The following is a 19,406-nucleotide window of genomic DNA, read 5'->3' on the forward strand; positions in this document are numbered from 1 at the left end:
TGAGTGCTACTGGGCGGTAATCATTGAGGCAAGATGGGTTGGAGTTTTTGGGTATCGGGACGATGGAGTTTCCTAAAACTACTTAATAGTTTTAGGAAAGGATCAAGACTTCTATTCAAATGCAGCTTATAGAAACATTATAAACATTTTAGAAACCTTCCTTCTCTTGGTTATCAGGATGTTGAATTCTGCCCCATCGGACTACACACATTTACACACACTGGCTGTTAGAAGTCCTTACATTAAAAAAACCAAACAAACTAAAGGTGCTTCATCTCCGGGATTGTGGTTTTTGTTTTGTGTGTGTGTGTGTGTGTGTGTGGGGGGGGGGGGGGGGGGGGGGGGGGGGCAGTCTTGTTTAGCAGCTGCAGTATTGGCTCAAAGTAAACTACCTTGCCCAAATTTACTGTGGTTAAGGAACATGTTACCAGTGCAATAATATATTTTTAATGAACACATACTGAGTTCTGTGGCACAAAAGATAATCATATAATGGTGGTTTCATTAATTAACTCTTGATTTGGGTCTTTTCAAGGGATCTCTGATGGTGAAATAATTATGTATCTACATATATTTACTGCCTGGTAATGTAATTACACTCAATATGGCAGCATGTTTAGAATTGCAAATGCACTGAGGGAAATTTAGCATCCATATCGAACACTGCTCTTTGATAACTCCCATAATGAGCCTCTTATGATGTGCAAGAGGCTGGGGTGTTTTCCTTCTCCCACCCCAACCGGTCGCAGCAGATGGCCTGGTTCTGCCGGAGGTTTCTTCCTGTTAAAAGAGAGTTTTTCCTTCCCATTGTCGCCAAAGTGCTTGCTCATAGGGGGTCATATGATTGTTGGGCTTTTCTCTGTATCTACTGTACAATATAAAGCGCCTTGAGGCAACCTTTGTTGTGATTTGGCGCTATATAAAGAAAATTGAATTGAATTGAATCAAAAGATGGTGAGAGAGCTCAGGTGTTTTACAGCAGTGGAAGGACATTTCCAGCTGTTACAGAGCATGCATGTGAATGATTCGTGCATCTAACATCTGTCTAGTACAAAAGCTCCCAGGAATCCTCCTCTAAAACAACAGTATGGGGCTTACTTGAGCATCCTTGTTGTTTGGCAGACTGCGGCTCATTCCATGTTGTGGTGTCTTGTGTTTGAGTCCAAATTATGATCTTGGTTTAATGTCAACCACCTAAATTCTTTCCCATTTTATTGATGTCTCACCACTGTCTCCACTATCTCATAACAGCAGACATGGCTTGACTATACTATTACATTTTCCATCAGTAATACTTCTGTTATTATTAGTGTTAATGCTGATTGGCTGTCACCAAAGAGAACAGTTCTGTGTGTTTCTGATCCCACAAGAGAAGAGACAATTGTTTCCTGATTTTTTTAGATTAAATGCAATCAAGGGGCTGAATGTCTTGTTTAACTTCTCAAGAACAGAGAAAAACAAATAATTTAAATTATTCACATCCATCCTGCATGTTTGTGGTAGTCTGTGACTTTTGTGTGTCTGTTTTGTGTTTATCTGACTATAAGCTTGTGTTTGTGGATCTGAGAAAAGGTAATAAAGCTGTATGGGACAAGTTTAGCTTTATAAAAAATCTGGGAAACATAAATCAGTTGTTGACAGATCATTAAATTATGGAAGAAATCATTGAATTAAAAGCCAAGGCAGATTTTAGAGCTCAGAATTAAAAGATCATTTCACTCAAATGACTAGTTTAGGGAATGGTTAATGATAAAAACCACTTTAGATTAGTTATTATCCTTTACTATGAACAACCTTTTGGGGGATAGACAACTAAAATACTAGGACCATTTTCTCCCAGGATCTTTTTTAAAGGTTTAGAAATGAACAGAGACAGAGAGCAAGTGAGGATCCTTGGCATCATATTGGACAGTCATCTCAGCTTTGATAATCACATTGGTCTATGCTTTCATACCAAGCAGGTTAGATTACTGTAACAACTTCAGCTGATTCAAAATGCAGCGGCCAGAATCCTTACAGGTACTTTTCAAATTCTTCTATTAGTTCACAAAGCTCTTGATGGTTTGGCCCCCCAGTTCGTTTCTGACCTGCTCACTGTTTACAACTCAGTCAGACCTCTCCGGTCACCAGGTTCAGATCTTTTAAATGTTCCCAGAACCACATCTTAGTGTACTGAAGGTGCTTTCAGTTATTGTGGTCCTGATCTTTGGAACATGGTGTTTGCTGACCTGAGATCAATAACAGCTGTGCACATATTCAAAACCAGACTCAAAACCTTTTTATTCACCCAGGCCATCGTTTTAAAGGGTGCTGTTGATTTATTTTGTTTGTTTGTTTTTTGCCTTAGGGCACTGTAAACCTACACAGGTTTTGTTAAGCACATTAAGTTTACATGTAATGAAATGTGCTATAAAAATAAAATTGCTATTGCTATTACATATGAGACTTAAGGACCAGGATCTCTGCTGACCCCGGGTGTTTCCCCTGCTTGTTCTGTGTGTCAGAGCTGCAGGTCTGTGTGGTTGTTTCTGCATTTGAACTTTGTCAGAATCGGGTCTGGATGTTTTTCTCAGGGCTTTCTCACATGTAGCACACAGCAAGAAATCAGCCAGGAGCTTGAAACCAGGTCCAGAAATTAATTCTAAGGTATTTTGTTAAGTAAAGTTGTACTACTAGAAATACATGGTGTGGGTTTAAGGGAGGAACTGCTAGTATAGAGCATGCAGGATGCTGTACAAAAGACACCCGCTTGCTAATGGTAAATACACAGGAATATAAGCTACACCGTTTAGACATCAGCTCAGTAAGAGAACATGTGGACTTGATCAAACCAGCTAAAATGATCTGACAATTGCAGTCCCACATGCACCTCTGTCTGGTAAGTCCAAGTTCAGGGCTTTATGTGTGAAAAAAGTGCACAACCAAAGAGTAGCCATCGGGTAAAACCTGTGCAAAAACATCTTCCATGTGTTAGCTTATTGCAAGGTTGTGTGCGAAATTGTCAGCACATTTATTTTAGCTTCTAAACATAACTGCAGTGAAAAGAAGTTAAACAGTATTGTTTGTTTCTCTGATTCGCCGCTTCGCTCAGGGTGACGGTTGCTTAGGTCGTGCAGGTCATATCTACTAATCAGAAGGTTGGTGCTTTGATCACTGGCTGCTCTAGTCTACATGCGAAAGCATCACTGGGAAAGATACTGAACCCAAGTTCCTTCTGATGCATTCACTGGAATGTAAATGTCAGATAGAAAGCAGTTTTGTGTCTGAATGAGGCATGTTGTGCTTTGAGAGCTCTAGTAGAGTAAAACTAAAGTATTATATGAACCGGTCCATTTACCCCTGTCTACCTCACTCTACCTGTGCTGCTCTCTCTCTTTCTTTCTCAGGCCATAAGGGCCAAAGTTTATATGTTGTGCTTCCAAGCAGCAAACAACCGTGTCTAAGGTATAAAGTGTACCTCAGTAAGCAGTTTTAAGTTTTATAACAAGTTTTCCCACCTTATAGGGAGAAACCTTTGAAATTGTTTCTTGTTTATGGGAAAAGTTCATGCAATGGAAAAGCAGCTATAGTGCCACATATCGTATTGTAAGGTAAAGACCCTACATTAATGCAACGAAATAAGGAAAAAACCCATGTAGCGTGACTTCCTGTGAGGAAGTGCTTTGCTTCGGTTTTGATGCTTCTCTATCTGACGGACGGGTCTGAGTTTGGTAAATACTAGAAAAATGTCATCTCCCTGACTGCACTCTGCCAAGTGTAACGTTTGGTGGAAGAGGGATAATAATACAGGGTTGTTTTTCTGGGGTTGGCCTGGGCAACTTATTCCAGTGAGAGGATGCGTCACATTAACAGACATATTAGTTCCTTTTCTGGTCCAACATGACTGGTTCACAAAGGCTGTGGAAGAACTTGACCCACCCAAACAGAGCATATGGATTTAGAACAGGGGTGTCAAACTCAAATACACAGTGGGCCAAAATTCAAAACTGGAACAAGGTCGCGGGCTAACATTAATATTTATTGAAAAAAAAAATCTTCCTCCAGATTTAAGAATGAATCTCTTCTTATGGACTCAAACAAGTTTTGCTGAAAAACTGAATATGGAACAAGCAAAGCTTAATACTAAACAATATATATATTAGCTGTATAATACCAGTAGGCCAGCTCTAATAATAATTTGGTATGGCTTTGCGGGCCAAATGTAATTAGGCTACGGGCCAAATTTGGCCCACGGGCCAGAGTTTGACACCTATGATTTAGAATGTCAGAAATCTCCTGCAGTTATAAAGTGGAGATGGTCCAATGCTTTTGTCCATATAGTTCAGGCGTTCTACTTCTAATTATTTTCACAGTTTCAATTTTCAATTCTTTCAGCCTTGACTTAACGTAAATAGAAAAAAAGGATGTTTTGTCATCTTTTTTTCTTTTTACTATACCCTGCTAAGATAAGACCACTTCTAATCACTCAAGGAGTGACAGAAGTTTTCGGGTACACAGAAGTTTCTCCTGAGTCTCTGCTCCGTCTCTTTTGTATCTTTGCTCTGTCCTGAGCAGCTGTGAAGCTATCTCAGTTGACAGATGCAGAAAAACATAGAAGCAGACACAATGAACACAATATATCTCTGTGTATGGTGGGGGCGTGATGTTGTGCAACAACAGCTGAATCATAGAAAAAAATTCAGTAAACACAGCATTGCCGACCACAGTATTCTCAACTAGTTATGGTTAACCAAAACGTCTCTCTGCATTCTGTATGTATGCATGCGAAGTATAGCAGCAAACCACATCTGACTGCGTGTGTCTGTGAGCCTTTTAGCTGCAAACTCAGACCACGATCCAACTGTTGCTTATTCCATTCTTGTTCTCTTGATGTCTTCCTTTGTTTTGTTTGCAGTTTTCCGAAGTGAATCACTCCAATTTCCCTCTTTTCTACTTCCCTTCATCTTCCCGCTCCTTCTAACTTTGACTCCTATCTGTATGAAGCAGGATTCAGTGCACTTTTTCAGGTCTGTCAGTCTGTCCAGCTCCTCTACAAATGCTGGTGTCTTTGAGCAAAAAAGGTAAAGATGATTTATTCACCACTGGGTCATATTTCTCTATGCGTACCTTCAGACAGGTACGCATAGAGTTTAGGACACTAAAACCAGAAAGTTATAACATTACAAGCCAGTACATATAATCACACAGAGTCTTAATATCTGCTCAGCAGCTCTACCTGCTCTTTCTTTGTTTTTTATTAAATTCTGTACACGTGAAGAGCAGGATGCGTGCAGTGTCAGCTGACCCAGTGACAGCTCCCATCTGCTGCTGTTTTGCGTTCATCCTAATGATGAGCAAAAAAGTCCTTCCATTGTTTTGTCTCGTACTGTGAGACAACCATCTTTACAGATGTCTGTGGGTTTAGCTCCCACAGCTGTAATCCACAGCGTATGAGTGGAGGAGTATATTTTAAGAACTGTGGAAAGACACACAAACCTGAAACCTAAAATAGATTTAAAATTATGTATTACTTTACACGTTAGTATCAACTGGTTGCGGTAGGTGTCTGTCCATCCTTAATTCTGCCAGAGGTCCCTTCCTGCTAAAGGGGAGTTCTTCCTTACCACAGTTGACAAGTGGTTCAGGTGTTTGCATCTAAGGAATCGTCTGATTATTGAGGTTTTCTCTCTAATATTGTAAGACTATAACGTGCTTTCAGGCCATCTGAGTTGCAAATAGATGACCACCACAGCAGTTTAAACAAGTTTAGGTGTGGCCTTGGCTTGGCCATTGGAGCACCTTGATTCTTTTCTTGCTGTTACCCAGTTTTGGCCAACTTTAGCTGACAGATGGCCTCAGTTTTGACTTTACAATACTTTGGTCTACAGTGAAGTTCATTGTCAAGTCAATCAGCCTATCTCCTCTGCTGTAAAACATGCTCCCCCCACCCCCCATCCACGCCTGGCCAAACATCTCCACTACTCTTCTGCCTAAAGAGATTCCAAAAGTCTTGTGGTTTATTCAGATGCAACTTTGTAAACATAAATCATGCTGCCATTTCTGTTTTTGTTTTGTTTTTAGAGAGGAAGCTTTCTCATAGCAACCCATACTTGTTTTTTCTTTTTAATTATGCTGTCATGACTTTACTATTTAATAGTTAAAATGCTAACTGAGGGCTATAAAGCCTGAGATGTACTTCTTATTTTTGTTTGTTTGTTTTTCAGTTTCTTTGAGTATTGGGATGAACTTGCTGGGACATAAAGTTCTTGGACTATTGTGGCACACCTGAATACTCAAGACCAGCAACCTTTATATACTAATATTAAAAGACCCAAGATTCAGATTTAGGTACATCTTGGATTTCCTTCATATTAAAGTAAGCACATACACAATTGTAGTATATATGTATATATGTATATATGTGTATATATGTGTATATATATATATATATATATATATATATATATATATATATATATATATATATATATATTAGGGGTGCAACGATACACAAAATTCACGGTTCGGTTCGGTTCGATACTTTGGTGTCACGGTTCGATATTTTTTCGATACAAATGTTCAAGCATTTTTAATTTGTCATTTATTAAAATTATAAATATATATTTTAACTCAAAAGTACAGTTTTTAAATTTAACCCTAACCCTTGTGCGTGTTTTTTATTTTGACAGCGAATGCACACCTGCGGACCACTTATGTGCAGCCCTGGTTATTTAGCTCGTCATATTGCAGCCACAGAAATTCTTTTGTCCATGAAACCATAAAGCTGCACTTTCTTTTTGCCTTATAGTCTGATTTGTCATAACTTCTCCGTTTTGTGGTAAGCTTTTCTTTGGCTGTCACTTCTTCACCCTGACCTGTCTTATTTGGCTCAGCAGAACTGAAATGCTTTTACACGCTCACTCACATAAGCTCAGCGATTCTCTGCGCGATCAACCTCTCACATGTGTAAGCTTGCTGCGGGAGATTTCACTTGTCATGTTTGCATAGTAAGCTAACGATTAATAAGACGATGTCAGAGGAATTGGTGCACAAATTATCATCACTCACAGATCAGTGCTGTCGCTCTCTATACACAGTTCACGTGATTGCAAAGTGAAAGCAAAAAACAAGCGCAAATTCAAACGCGACTTCAATATGTCACATATTGACAGTGGCTCACCGATGCCAATGACATAATTACCCAGCTACATTTCTGAAAGAATGCAAAAGCATTGACATATATTTTTCCTACAATAGCCCGACGGGCAGGGCAGAGATAGAATTTTGGTAGCCCGACTGAAAAAAATCGCTAGCTCCGGGACGTCGGGCTAGCGATATTGCAAGCCCTGTATCTGATTGAGGAATCACTCATCTTTGGAAAAGAGAGTTTATTACAGAGAAATGGCTCTTTCCAAAATAAAAGCTATACTATCCGCTTCTTCTGGGCTATATTCTCAGCAGCATAAGGAGAATCATGTGCTAACAGCTGTCTAAATGACTCGGCTAAAGTTAGTAGCATGCTTGTTGTTTTTTGTCTGCTTCCACTTGTCTTTGCACTAGGATGATGTCGGCGTAAATGTGCAGTCATATTCGTTGTGTTCCCACTAGTGCTTTCAGGTTAATCTCGTTGACATGACCTTAGCGCCACAACACGGCAAATCTCCGTTAACGAGCTACCGCCGATCGCTCCGTGCATGGGGCTAGACGGCCAACACGTTAACGAGCTAACTGCGCTAACACACTAGTTCACACCAATGTAATTGAGCATTGCATGCCACATCCAACATACTGTTTTACTTTAGTCCATGACTCGCTTACCTTCAGGGTCATACGTCACATGAAAACCAAAATAATTCCAAACGCCAGATCTGAATGAGAGTGGGGGAGGTCCATGTTAAAAGGAGAGCTTAACTTCTGTCTCGCTAGCTTGCCCTGCGCTCTTCCTTCTGACTATGCTGTCTGTGTTGAGCGCTCAGTGGATCTGCGCTGGACAGTGCAGCCTAGGCGGAGTAGTCGAACACAGATTCACTGAGCGCTCAACACAGACAGCATCGTCAGAAGGAAAATTGATAAAATAAATTACAAATGTTGTATTGTTCGATACATATGCGTACCGAACCGAAAGCACTGTATCGAACGGTTCAATATCGATACGAATATCGTTGCACCCCTAATACATATATATATATATATATATATATATATATATATATATATATATATATATATATATATATATATATATATATATATAGTTTGTTTGTTTTTTTAAGCCCTACAGCTTAAGGGAAAACCAGCACACATGGATTTGTTTTGCTTTGGATTCTCCCTTTAACTCGATCTTTGGTTGCATGCATATGCTGTCCCCCCTGCTGCCTGCCTGTTCCACTGCTCAATGGCATTCATGTGTTAATGCATGAATCATGACATGCAGACTCTGTGCTTCTCTTTCTTCCTTTCCCTCACTCTCATTCATACCCCTCTGTCTGTCTCACTCCCTGTCTGTCAGTAACGCTTTAACCCTCCACAGATGACTTTCTGTTGGCACTTCCTCTGAAGTGCTGATGGGTCACACGCATGACGCTCAGGTTAACAAGCAAGCAGGTTGGGGAGGTGGGGATAGCAGGTCATGGTCAAAGGTCAGGATAACAGGGAAATCCCACAGCTCAATGCAGGGCTGCTCATCCTCCTGTGGGATAATTACTCCAAAAATCTGCTTTAATCTGCAGCTCTTCCAAATCACTTCTTCAAAAAAGTGACAAGATGTTCTGCTCTCCTCAGTATGTTCTGGTTTGTGCTCTTTGCTATTTTGCTTTTAGTTGTGCTCATAATCATTTCTTTTTGATTTAGTCACACGGTTTAAGCAACTCCAACACATTCAGCACATGATCTATTTCCTTGTTTAGGGAAACCTGTGAACAACAGGTGTTAGCAGTTCGAGTTGGTTTGGTTTGTGAAGACACACTGTGTGAGAACAGAGGCCCTAATAAACCAGGCCACTTATCTTAATTAGTCATTGATCAGACTGACATCCTCAAGTCTGCTGCACCGCAGTGGCATCCTCCTCTGTGTAAATCAAAATTATTACTGCAAATGTCTGAAAGAAAAGGCTTTGATCAGAGTGACTCTCTGACACTCATACAGTGTGTATGTGTGTCAGAGAGTATGTGCACATTTAACTGAGGTGAGGGTTCCAGGTCATCTTTTTCCAGCTGGACATGTGAGGAGCTTAGAGGAAACAACTTTATGAGTAAAAGAGTCACGCTGAATGCTCCACAGTGAGAACCACATAAGTGATGTTGTTCCCCCTTAGAGCAGCACAGTAATGCAGGAGTTAAGACTGTCACTACACAGCAAGCAGGTTCTGTGAGGCTGTGCGGAGTCTGCCTGATCCCCCTGTGCCTGTATAGGATTTCTGGCTTCCTCCTACAGTCCAAAGACATGAATGTTAGGTTATTTATTGATTCTAAATGTGAGTGTGAATCTGTCACTCTGAGTTAGCCCAGTGATAGATTGGCCTATCCAGGGTATACCTTGCCTCTTGACCTATGACAGCTGGGATAGGCTCCAGACCCACTCCAACCTGGAAGTGGATAAGAAAATGGATTGACAGTGATGCTGGTATCCAATCTAGAGCTGTTTCCATGAAACCCCCCTCCAAAAAGGGGGGGGGGGGGGGGGGGGGGGGGCTAGAGAAAATGCTGCTCTAGAAAGAGCTATTACAAGAAATTCACCCGAGGCTGGCAGGTTCGGCCAAAAGATTCTGTCTTTCATTATTTTGTTTCTCAAGAGGCACAGATGCTGAACTGGATCTGCACATGCACTGTGCTTCCTGTCCACGCTGCTGGACAGGGAAGGACCACTTTGATGTTCACTAGAAAATTCGAAGCATATTCTTCTGGGTTTGAGTAACTGCAACAATTACTTCTCAAAAGGGAACATGTGAATGCACCCTGAAATGGGAAGAACTGCTCTGATCGTTTTTGTACATGACTTGGCTGGTAAATGTCTGGTTGAAAGAAATAATGGAAGAAATTAACTGCAAATGTTAAACTTGTAATTTGGCATTCGAATGCAACTGTTAGTTACTATTAGCAGTAACCCTGATAATAAAGTGGGTAAATCAGTGTATTTATCATATACTTTAAACATCTATCACCATGTTTAAATGCTCTAAGTAATTGAAAAAAACACATTTTCTTTAATGTGTCCATGTTGTTCCCAGATTTCAGCTAAAACGGGGGAAAAAGTTAAATATACAGGAGGCCGACTACAGCCATGACACTGAAGATCGCTCTCTGTTTGCAGAGTCTTCACCTTAAAGTGTGTTTCAGATGATTAATATTCAAATACGTCTCCAAACACACAAACACTCTACACTGTGTCTGTGGGGGAAGGCGGTAGGAGGTATCAGCCAACTTAAAAAGCTGGTAGCACTTCAGCATTTAGATGTCAGCTCAACCTGCTCTTTGATAAGCACAGACACTTCCCCTTAGCATAGGTCTGACAAATGCACACACATCCCCAGTTACTGTCCTTTGTACTGATGTGGTTAACCTACGTGGTCCAAACCATGCATCATTTTGGTCTTCAGCTCACGTTGAGCTATTCGTCTTTGCACCCACAGATGAAGCGTTTCAAAAACTGCTGTCCAGGTTTCAGTGGACTGAAAGTGTGTTTGTTAAAATTTAGTTTTACTGTCAATAAAGTCAAACATATGAGATCATAGACTGAAGAGAAGTTGTTTAGTTTATGATCTTAGTAATGAAAGCATGGCTCAGTGAACGGTTAATATTTTTTTAAACGACTGCTCACTTGGCAGGAGAAAAAGGAAAATATGCCAAATCATTTGCAACTCCTGCTAAATGAATGTGCGTGTGTGTGTGTGTGTGTGTGTGTGTGTGTGTGTGTGTGTGTGTGTGTGTGTGTGTGTGTGTGTGTGTGTGTGTGTAATAAGGGAGAAAACGCTAAAGAGCTCCAGAGTTAATGAGAGACTTCAGCTCGCTGACAATTCTCACACCCAGAAGATGAGTAAGATGCAGGGCAGAAGAAAGGATGGAGGAAGACGTCTCACTGAAGCCTTAAATAGTACAAATGAGTCCGCGTCTCCCTTTAACATGTATGTGCCAAAAGGAACAGGATGTATGCGAGTCTGTGTTACAGAGGCAGAGTTTAAAGGATAGGCACACACTGACAGTGTGGAGCCTTGTCACGCCCCCACAGTGTGATTGTGGGCACTTTAATTCAGCTCCTAAGATTCAGGCTGGTTCAGAGATTTCCCAATCTTTATGAAAAAATTATGTTGTACTCGAAGTGTTGTGCAAAAAAACAAATTTGTCATTTTGAATAATTTCAGGACTTTGTTTGTGTCTGTATAAAAACATCTGGCTTCACAAAGCCACAAAACACAATGAAAAATCCTAATATGACGACAATTGTGAGCGAGCCCACTAGTTCAGTAAAGTGCACGGAATGGTTTCTCAGTAGGCTGAATAAGAGACGTGAACTATGTCATGATATACTGCTTTCATGAAAACACAAAAGTAAAATGTTAGCCAAAATTCCTTTTAGGCAGTCAACACTTTATATTTATAAAAGTTTTACGTCATGAAATATATCTGAGTCTTTGTTAAATCCATTTCTCAGTACATTAATTTAATCTCTTTAACCCAAGCATATTCTGTAAGCAGTTTTTGGTTAATTGGTTTTAGACAGTGATGGGACTGGGAAGTTGTTTACCACACACAAATGAAATCACTCAGAATTGCTTCAGTTTACTGCATTCTCAAACCTCATGTGTGTCCAAACTGTTGCTGCAGCACCATCTCTCATCTGAATGTTCTTGTTTGAAATCTGACTGGACAGAAGTACCAAGATGAGTGAGGCGCTGCAACCTGTGCTTGTGCCATCCAGACACTTCTTAGCATGTATTTATGCGGGTGTCTCTTATTGCATATGCCAGGACAGGCTGGGTTGATGTGTACAGAGGCAGCAACAGCTAATGACCGCTGCACAGCTGCAGGTTGCTCTTACCCAGCAATTCCTCAACAACAGATCCAGACACTTGTGCGGACCATGCAGACAGGTGACTGCTTCTATCGCATGCAGAAAAGGTCGCAATTTGAATGAAACATATATTTACATGTATTTTAATGTTGGTGACACAGTTGTAGCCTGAACCGTTTTAACATGCTGGTTAATTTAATGACGCTGCAATATTCAAAACTGTGTGAAAGTGTGCTGTCAAAGCAGGCAAAATAGAAAAACCACAACATAACATTATAGATGCAATATGATGGCAAAGAAACTGCAAAATGCTACTCAAATAAAGTTTTAATTTGGATATTGATTCTTCCATGTAAGTTAACACAGGATTTCTATTTATCTTGAGTAAAGTGGAATGAGTTTTGTGTCCTAGGTAGGATTACATGTACATTGTACCTCTTCCTTTATTGTCCTCTTTAGAGCTTTAGATCTGTGTGTGTGTGTGTGTGTGTGTGTGTGTGTGTGTGTGTGTGTGTGTGTGTGTGTGTGTGTGTGTGTGTGTGTGTATTAAAAGCTCAGTTACAGGATCATCTCCTATCCTCAGTGAGGTGTGAACCCCAGACTTCTCACGCCCCACCCCAACCCTGTCAGCCTTTACACCAGCATAGGTGTTAAAGGCCCCGCTGAGGTGACATTTATCACTGCTCTGGGAAAGAGCTGCTCTGAAACAACACACACACACGGAGCAGAGGATGAATCGGGTTGGAAAATGTATCTCCTTCTCACCAGATATTAAGATTATCAGGTCTAGACATGAATGATAAAACGACTTTTTTAGCACTTGAAGATGATTAACTCACTGTTCCCATTAAACTGCCCATTCAGAGATACTGTTTTTCACTGATCTGCCTCGTGCTGGCAAAGCTTGTTGGGTCAGACACTCGCTCACAGACTTATCTATGACTACCTGATCAGTGTCTGTTTTTAGGTGGTGTATCTCGCTCCTCCTTTTCCCCTGATGATAAATATGTCACTCTCACTACAGAGGATGTGCTTGTGGCTGAGGGAAAGTGTGTGTCCAGATGATTTGGGATGTTGTGTCACCCACAGTAAAGAAGATAAGATAGCAGGCAAACAGCTTTACGAACCCATTCATTTTTTTTAATCAAGATTGTTCCAGATTTAGTAAATACACAGTTGTTACAATAATACTTTGTTATTTTAAACGCAGATGAGTTCATTGTGAAACAGGATACTTCAGCGGGGCATGCAAGGACAGTAGCACAGTACAGAAAATAAACATTTGTAGAGGACAGTAGCCAAATATTGGCAGCGGTAACCTTGTGAACAACGGGTCAGTGGTTCACATTCCTGAACAGCTTGGCAGGCAAAGCTGCTGAAGCACAACAACACCCATCATGATACTGTAGAGGAAGATACCCATACCTATTATAAGTTGGTTTCCAGACGCTGAGGTGCCACAGACCAAAGATACATTTTCTCCGGTACAGCACTCATCACAACTGTCTGCCAAGGATAATATAAATGTCAATGATTTGATAAAAACTGTGTATATATCTTCAAAATCAAACTGAAGATAAAGGTTTTATGGTTATTGCCAGTTGCACTGACTGCTTCTACTTCCTTCAGATGATTTCTGCTCATTTTGGTCTTTGGCTCCCCCTAGGTAGCCGTTTATACACATACACTGTGTGGGGAAAATACTCCAAATGTTCTTACTTGTCCACTCCAGGGTAATTTTGGCATTGCCACACCAGAAACTGGAGTACTTATTTCAATTCTTACCATTTCTTAGCATTTACATCCAGTGGCTCAAATGGGCAATTTCTTGGACCAGGTGGGGCCTCTGGGCCACATGTTTGACACCCCTGCTGTATAGGGTTTGAAAGTCTGTTTTAAATACAGCAGTCTATTTACCGCATATTTTCCCAATTTTTTTTATATTTAAAGTTGTTTCCAATCATCTGACAAAAGTATTTTCTACAACTGCCTAATGTTATTTTATTTACACTTATAGTTTTTATGAGCTATCGAGTTATTAGAGTAAAATCCTACACGTCAGGTTTTCAGAAACACTAATGCTGCTGCTTGTGGCTCTGGAAGCCGATAGCCTGAAATAGTTTGTGATTGGTCTACAATAAAAAAAAAAAATCTGAGTTAATATTATTTTTCCAAATCTGCACAATGTAATATCCAAAAGCTGAATTTTATTGATAAATTAAAATGTTTTATAAAGCTTTTAGCCCTTCACAACACTTTAAAGTAGTGGATGATTTGTTTCTGTGCCAACAAGAACAGCAACTCTGCATGTTTACCAGTTCAGTAGATTAAACGGGTAAATATGTCTCATGCTGTGTGTATAATCAGTGTTGTCCTTTTAAATGAAGGTGTCTTGACTTTCTGGATACTAATAATATGTTGCCTCCCCTTTTGGGACCTATAGGTAGTCTAGACAGTTATATTATAATAGTGACTGTAACAGGGTGTGAATCACATGTGACATCCCTATGATCAGAGCTGATGTCCTGATAATTGGTGTTATCCTTTGTGTCATCCCTGTAATCTGCAGTGTCCTGCACGAGGAGCCCACCAGGTGAGGAGAAATGGAGGCCATGTGTGATCTGTCACAGATCAGCATTGCCTCCTTCAAATTAAATCTAATGTCCTGTGATAAAGGCTGCATAAATATCTGAACAGGACTAATATAGAAAATATTTACATGTTAGCACTGTAACACAAATACTGTATAGATCAAGTGTAACACTCTGCTCAAATGATTTATTATGTTGAACCGATGAACTTTTCAAATATATTTTCTTTATTTATAACATATACATCTAAAAAAACAACAACAACTGTCTGCCAATGGATAGCTATGTTAATAAGGGCTTTTGTGTCATAACCAGCTTTTCTGTCATGCTTTCAGAACGATCAAGTTCCAACAATGGTAAGACTTTTCTAACTTTTTAATATATTTTCTAAGTGATAGAAAGCAGTTCTGGTGACCTTATTAATATGATGAATAAAAACTTAGATCACAATCCAAAATAATGCCAAGATTCCCAATTCCTCACAGTGTTTCATAGAAATGGATAAATATGAACAAATTTTCTGTCTTGTCTCTGTTCAGTTCTAAAACGTTTTGAGGCAACCATCAGATAAGTGCAGGTATTAACTTGTGAACAAGGGTTAGATCATCAGAGGAAAATGATAAGTATAACCCTGGATCATCTGCATAAGAATGTCAGGATATATCGTGATTCTTTATGACAGTACCAAGCAGGAACATGTAAAGGTTAAAGAGTAATGGAGCAAGGACTGTTCCGTTAGGAACCCCTGACTGACTTTTTATTTCTGCAAATCTAAAACTTTGAAGTGTCAATGAGTTGAAGGCAGCAGTGAGGTCAGGTAGAACTGACTGAAACTCATTGTGAGTCACTGTTGATCTTCAGGTCATTGATGACTTCGGTAAGAGCTGTTTCTGTGCAAAGTTAAAGTCACATGCACGATTATTACAGCTTTTACTGTGTTTTAACGGAGTACGTGATAACCCCACACAGCATGGGTGAGAAGAATAGAGCAAATACGCCATCTATTGGAGAACCACAGAAAACACATTTGAATTTGATGAATTATATTTAATTCATGTTCTGCTTTAAAATAAAGTAGTATCTGTAGCTCATATTTTTTCCAATTCTCCTATTTTTTTCATGGTAAGGAATTTTTACTGTAGGATGTCATGTGTCACCAAAGTCCAGAGAATAACCTTTATTTTGAAGTCTGCGACGTTAGTACTTCCTCCTGCCGGTTAGACTCTACCGAGAAAAACGAACCGAAATCGCGGTCTGTCGACGAAAGGACTTCGCGGTGAAGAAGTGAACCAACGGAAAACAAAATGAACTCGATGGAAAAGAAGCTGGCGGATTTGATACGTGAACACCCGAATCTGTACGATCCGAGACGGCGGGACTACAAAGACAACATGAAGGGACATCTGTCGTGGAAAGAGATCGCGGACGCCATGGGAAAGTCGGAGGAAGAGGTGAAGCTGAAATGGAAAAATCTGCGCGACAAGTTCTGTAAAGCGAAGAAGCGACTGGCCAAGAGACACTTCCCCCTGCTGGACGACAACGAGGACCCGGCAGACAGGCATACCCCCGTGCTGTACAGCCAGCTATCCTGGCTCACCGCCTATGTCAAACCCAGAGGAGAAAGAGGCATGGGGGAGCCAGAAGTGTGTGTCCGCCATTCGGTAAAATGCATTTTTATGTTTAGTAGATTAGCTTTTGCTAAGCTTCGTAGCTTAGCTACAGCTAACTAACTTAGTAAAGGCCATAGTGACCGCCATCATACCGAACTGTTGCATAGTGTTGAAACTCTGCACGTATAAACAAGAATATATAAATGGCTAAATATCGTAAACATCATAGTATATGTTGTGTTCGCTAAAATCATGAAACGTCCAGCCATGTCATTACGAACAGATGCCTATAACGATATCCGTTTTTCCAAATAAAAGCACCTGGAAGTCCAAAAGTAGCAACCATATTACTGTAGATAAACTAACACATACTCAATTTCTGAAGCTGTTGTGAGTTATTTCTTTTATTAATAAGGGAACTTATCTCTGTAACATTGTAATTAGGTCAATACTTACAATATAAACTTTATTTATCTATTTCAATAGTACACTACAGGGGTTTCAGTCATCGATACAGCCTCTAAATTTTATGTTTACATTTGTTTGTATGACAGTACTTTGTCATATTTGTGCTTTTTAAAAAGTATTTTTTAAATAAAATTTGGTCTCGATTGGATATTTTAATATTTCTGTCTTGTACAAACTGTTTTGCTTAAAAGCCTCAGTCAGTTTTCTGGAATGAACTAAAATTGGCCAGTAACATAATGTTGCTGTCTAATCAGCCTTCAACAGAACAGCATCACATAAATTTATTAAAGCTAAATGTAATCAGAATTTGCATAATTTAACTAAAAATTTCTCCTGTAGGTCGTTAATGAAAAGACACGAGGCAGAGCCGGAGGTGACAATGTTGAAGATGCTCAGATTATTTAATTAGGAGTGATGAGGATGAACAAGATTAGAAATAACTGTATCAGAGGTACAGCTCAGCAAAGAAGGAGGTCTAGCAGAGGGTTTGTGTGACAGAGGAAGATTCTAGGGATAGGGTGAGATGAAGGCAGATGACCCCTATGGGGAGCAGTTGAAAGAAGTAGAACAGGCAACAGGTAGAGGTGAAATTTTTAGAGTCAGTGTACTTGCCCTTGTTGTGAGATGAGGTTGATGCAGTGGTTAGTACTGTTGTCTGATAGGGAGAAGGCTCTGGGGTCAAATTTCCTGGTCCAGTTCAAAGACATAGATGTTAGGCTAATTGGTGAATCTAATTTGGCTGAGGGGGTGTAGGTTTGGGAGTGTCTGCCTCTCTGTTTTAGCCTTGCCTTGCACTCTGTGTAGGTTGGGTTCTAACCCCTCTGGAACCCTGAACAGGATAAATTGTGAAGTAAAGAGATGACAGGATCCCTGCTCAGAACCAGGATTTTTTTTTTCAGACAAAAGCTAAAACCTTTATTGTAAAGCGTTGATCTTTACAGTCTAAAACTAGCAGTTTGTAGTTTTAGACTGTAAAACTACAAACTGGAGTAGCTTTGCACCAGTGAAAGCTACTCCAGTGTTTACTTGTTTTCCTTTTCTTTGCATCCTGCTGTGATTTTTCAGCAAATGTCTACCGTCTGGTTCATTAAAGCTAGTCTTAATCAACTGCTTCTCCATGAGCATTTCTGTCTCTTTTTCACTAGCATCTAACCTGCTTGACTCGACTTTTTCGTGTTTTCCATTAGGTATTAGTACCTGATACCAGGTACATTTTTAGTACCTACATGGCCGGGATTTTAAGCGAGCTGAGTCACATTGAACAGACTACATGCCACTGATGGGCCAGGAGGTGACATCACTAGATGATTCATGAGGTCAACTCCTTCACAAGAATCAAACCCTCCAATTTTGAAATTCTGACGATCATCTCGCTGCCTGCAGCCACCCCTCGCTCTCTCTCTCTCTCTCTCTCTCTCTCTCTCTCTCTCTCTCTCTCTCTCTCTCTCTCTCTCTCTCTCTCTCTCTCTCTTCTTTTACCCTGACTCTAGCAAAAAGCCATAGACCAAGCCACATGTATAGCATCACCTTGATGTCCTCCATTGTTGTCTTGTGTTTGTGTCGCATACAAATGACATCACAAGACTTTCCAGCTGCCTCCCTATGATGACCCTATCTACATTGAGCTGGTACTCAATTGTAATAGAAAACACCCAAAGCAGAGTCAAGCGAAGTAGGTGCTAGTGGAAAAGCCTTCTTTCCCATTGGATGTTGGGACACTGGCTCACCACTCCATCTTGGGGTAGACAGTGAAATATTGCAAATGTCTGGTGTTTGACTGCAATCTGAAAAAAAGAAGAAGAAGAAAATCACTGAGCGTAATCAGTAGTGTGTTGCAATCCGTGTTAACCAGTGTTTGTTTTCTGTTTTCACACCACACAGGTAGCTAGTAGAGCACGCAACGCTGAGAAGGAGCAAGACAAAGAGGAGAAGGCTCAGCTGGGCTCTCTGCCTGTCGTCAGCACCAGCTTTTCTCTTCCGGAGTCCTGTCCGACCAGCGATCAGGACGTGGGAGGCTCTCTTAAGCGCAAAAGACAAACATCCGCAGAAACAGAGATAAGTTCTGCAGATCCCCTCAGCAACCTCAGAGATGAGGATGAACTGTTTTTGCTCAGCCTCTTGCCGTCACTGAAGAGGCTAACCATTAAAAAAAGGATGGAGGTGCGAATGAAATTTCAGCAAGTGCTTTATGCTGCTGAGTTTGAGGACTAAATAGTTCAGGTCCCAGTAAACACTGGTAGTTGGCAGTGTTTGATCTTAAGGATGTATGTTTGTATCAGACTGTATATATTTACTGTATATATTTTATAAATAAATATTTTATGGATCCTTCAAAACAGCTTTTGCTTCTTGTTTTCTTTTCTTCTTTTTCTTTTTGTAATAGTCCCATTGTGTCCCATTTGGCTCTGATTCAGCACCTCTCCCTCTGACTTTGGCTGATTTTAAAGGCATAAGTTAACAGGAAACTATGTATAAAAGTGCTTCAGTACTGATAGAGATGCGTGTTTTTTTTTTTGTTTGTTTTAAAAAATGCTGATTGTGCCTTTAAATATTTGCATTCTTACTGCTCATGCTTGCCTACATGAAATCAGCTTGGTCTTTGCACTCGTTCTGTGAATTAGAAATGTAGTGAGCCTCATCTTTGACAGCTGCACTGGTAACTGTTTCATTCTCTGAGCTGCAGAGTCATTCACTCCCAAACTGAACCAATCACCGCTCTGCTTCACTGAGACCCTCTCTCTGCTTCCTGCTT

The 19,406-nt window shown here is 40.3% G+C and overlaps 1 protein-coding gene across 1 annotated transcript; it reads left to right on the forward strand.

Moving 5' to 3' along the window:
* Window positions 1-15,778: 15,778 nt before the first annotated feature.
* Window positions 15,779-18,990, forward strand: LOC146678499 (uncharacterized). Its single transcript, XM_085411000.1, has 2 exons — window positions 15,779-16,237; window positions 18,536-18,990. The coding sequence occupies exons 1-2, from the start codon at window positions 15,881-15,883 to the stop codon at window positions 18,863-18,865; spliced, it is 687 nt and encodes a 228-aa protein (XP_085267126.1). The 5' UTR covers window positions 15,779-15,880; the 3' UTR covers window positions 18,866-18,990.
* The last annotated feature ends 416 nt before the right edge of the window (window positions 18,991-19,406 follow it).

Source organism: Rhamphochromis longiceps, linkage group LG1 (assembly GCF_057381845.1).
Source record: "Rhamphochromis longiceps isolate RC_006_pf linkage group LG1, R_longiceps_female_GT1.1, whole genome shotgun sequence".
Classification (NCBI taxonomy): Eukaryota; Metazoa; Chordata; class Actinopteri; order Cichliformes; family Cichlidae; genus Rhamphochromis; species Rhamphochromis longiceps.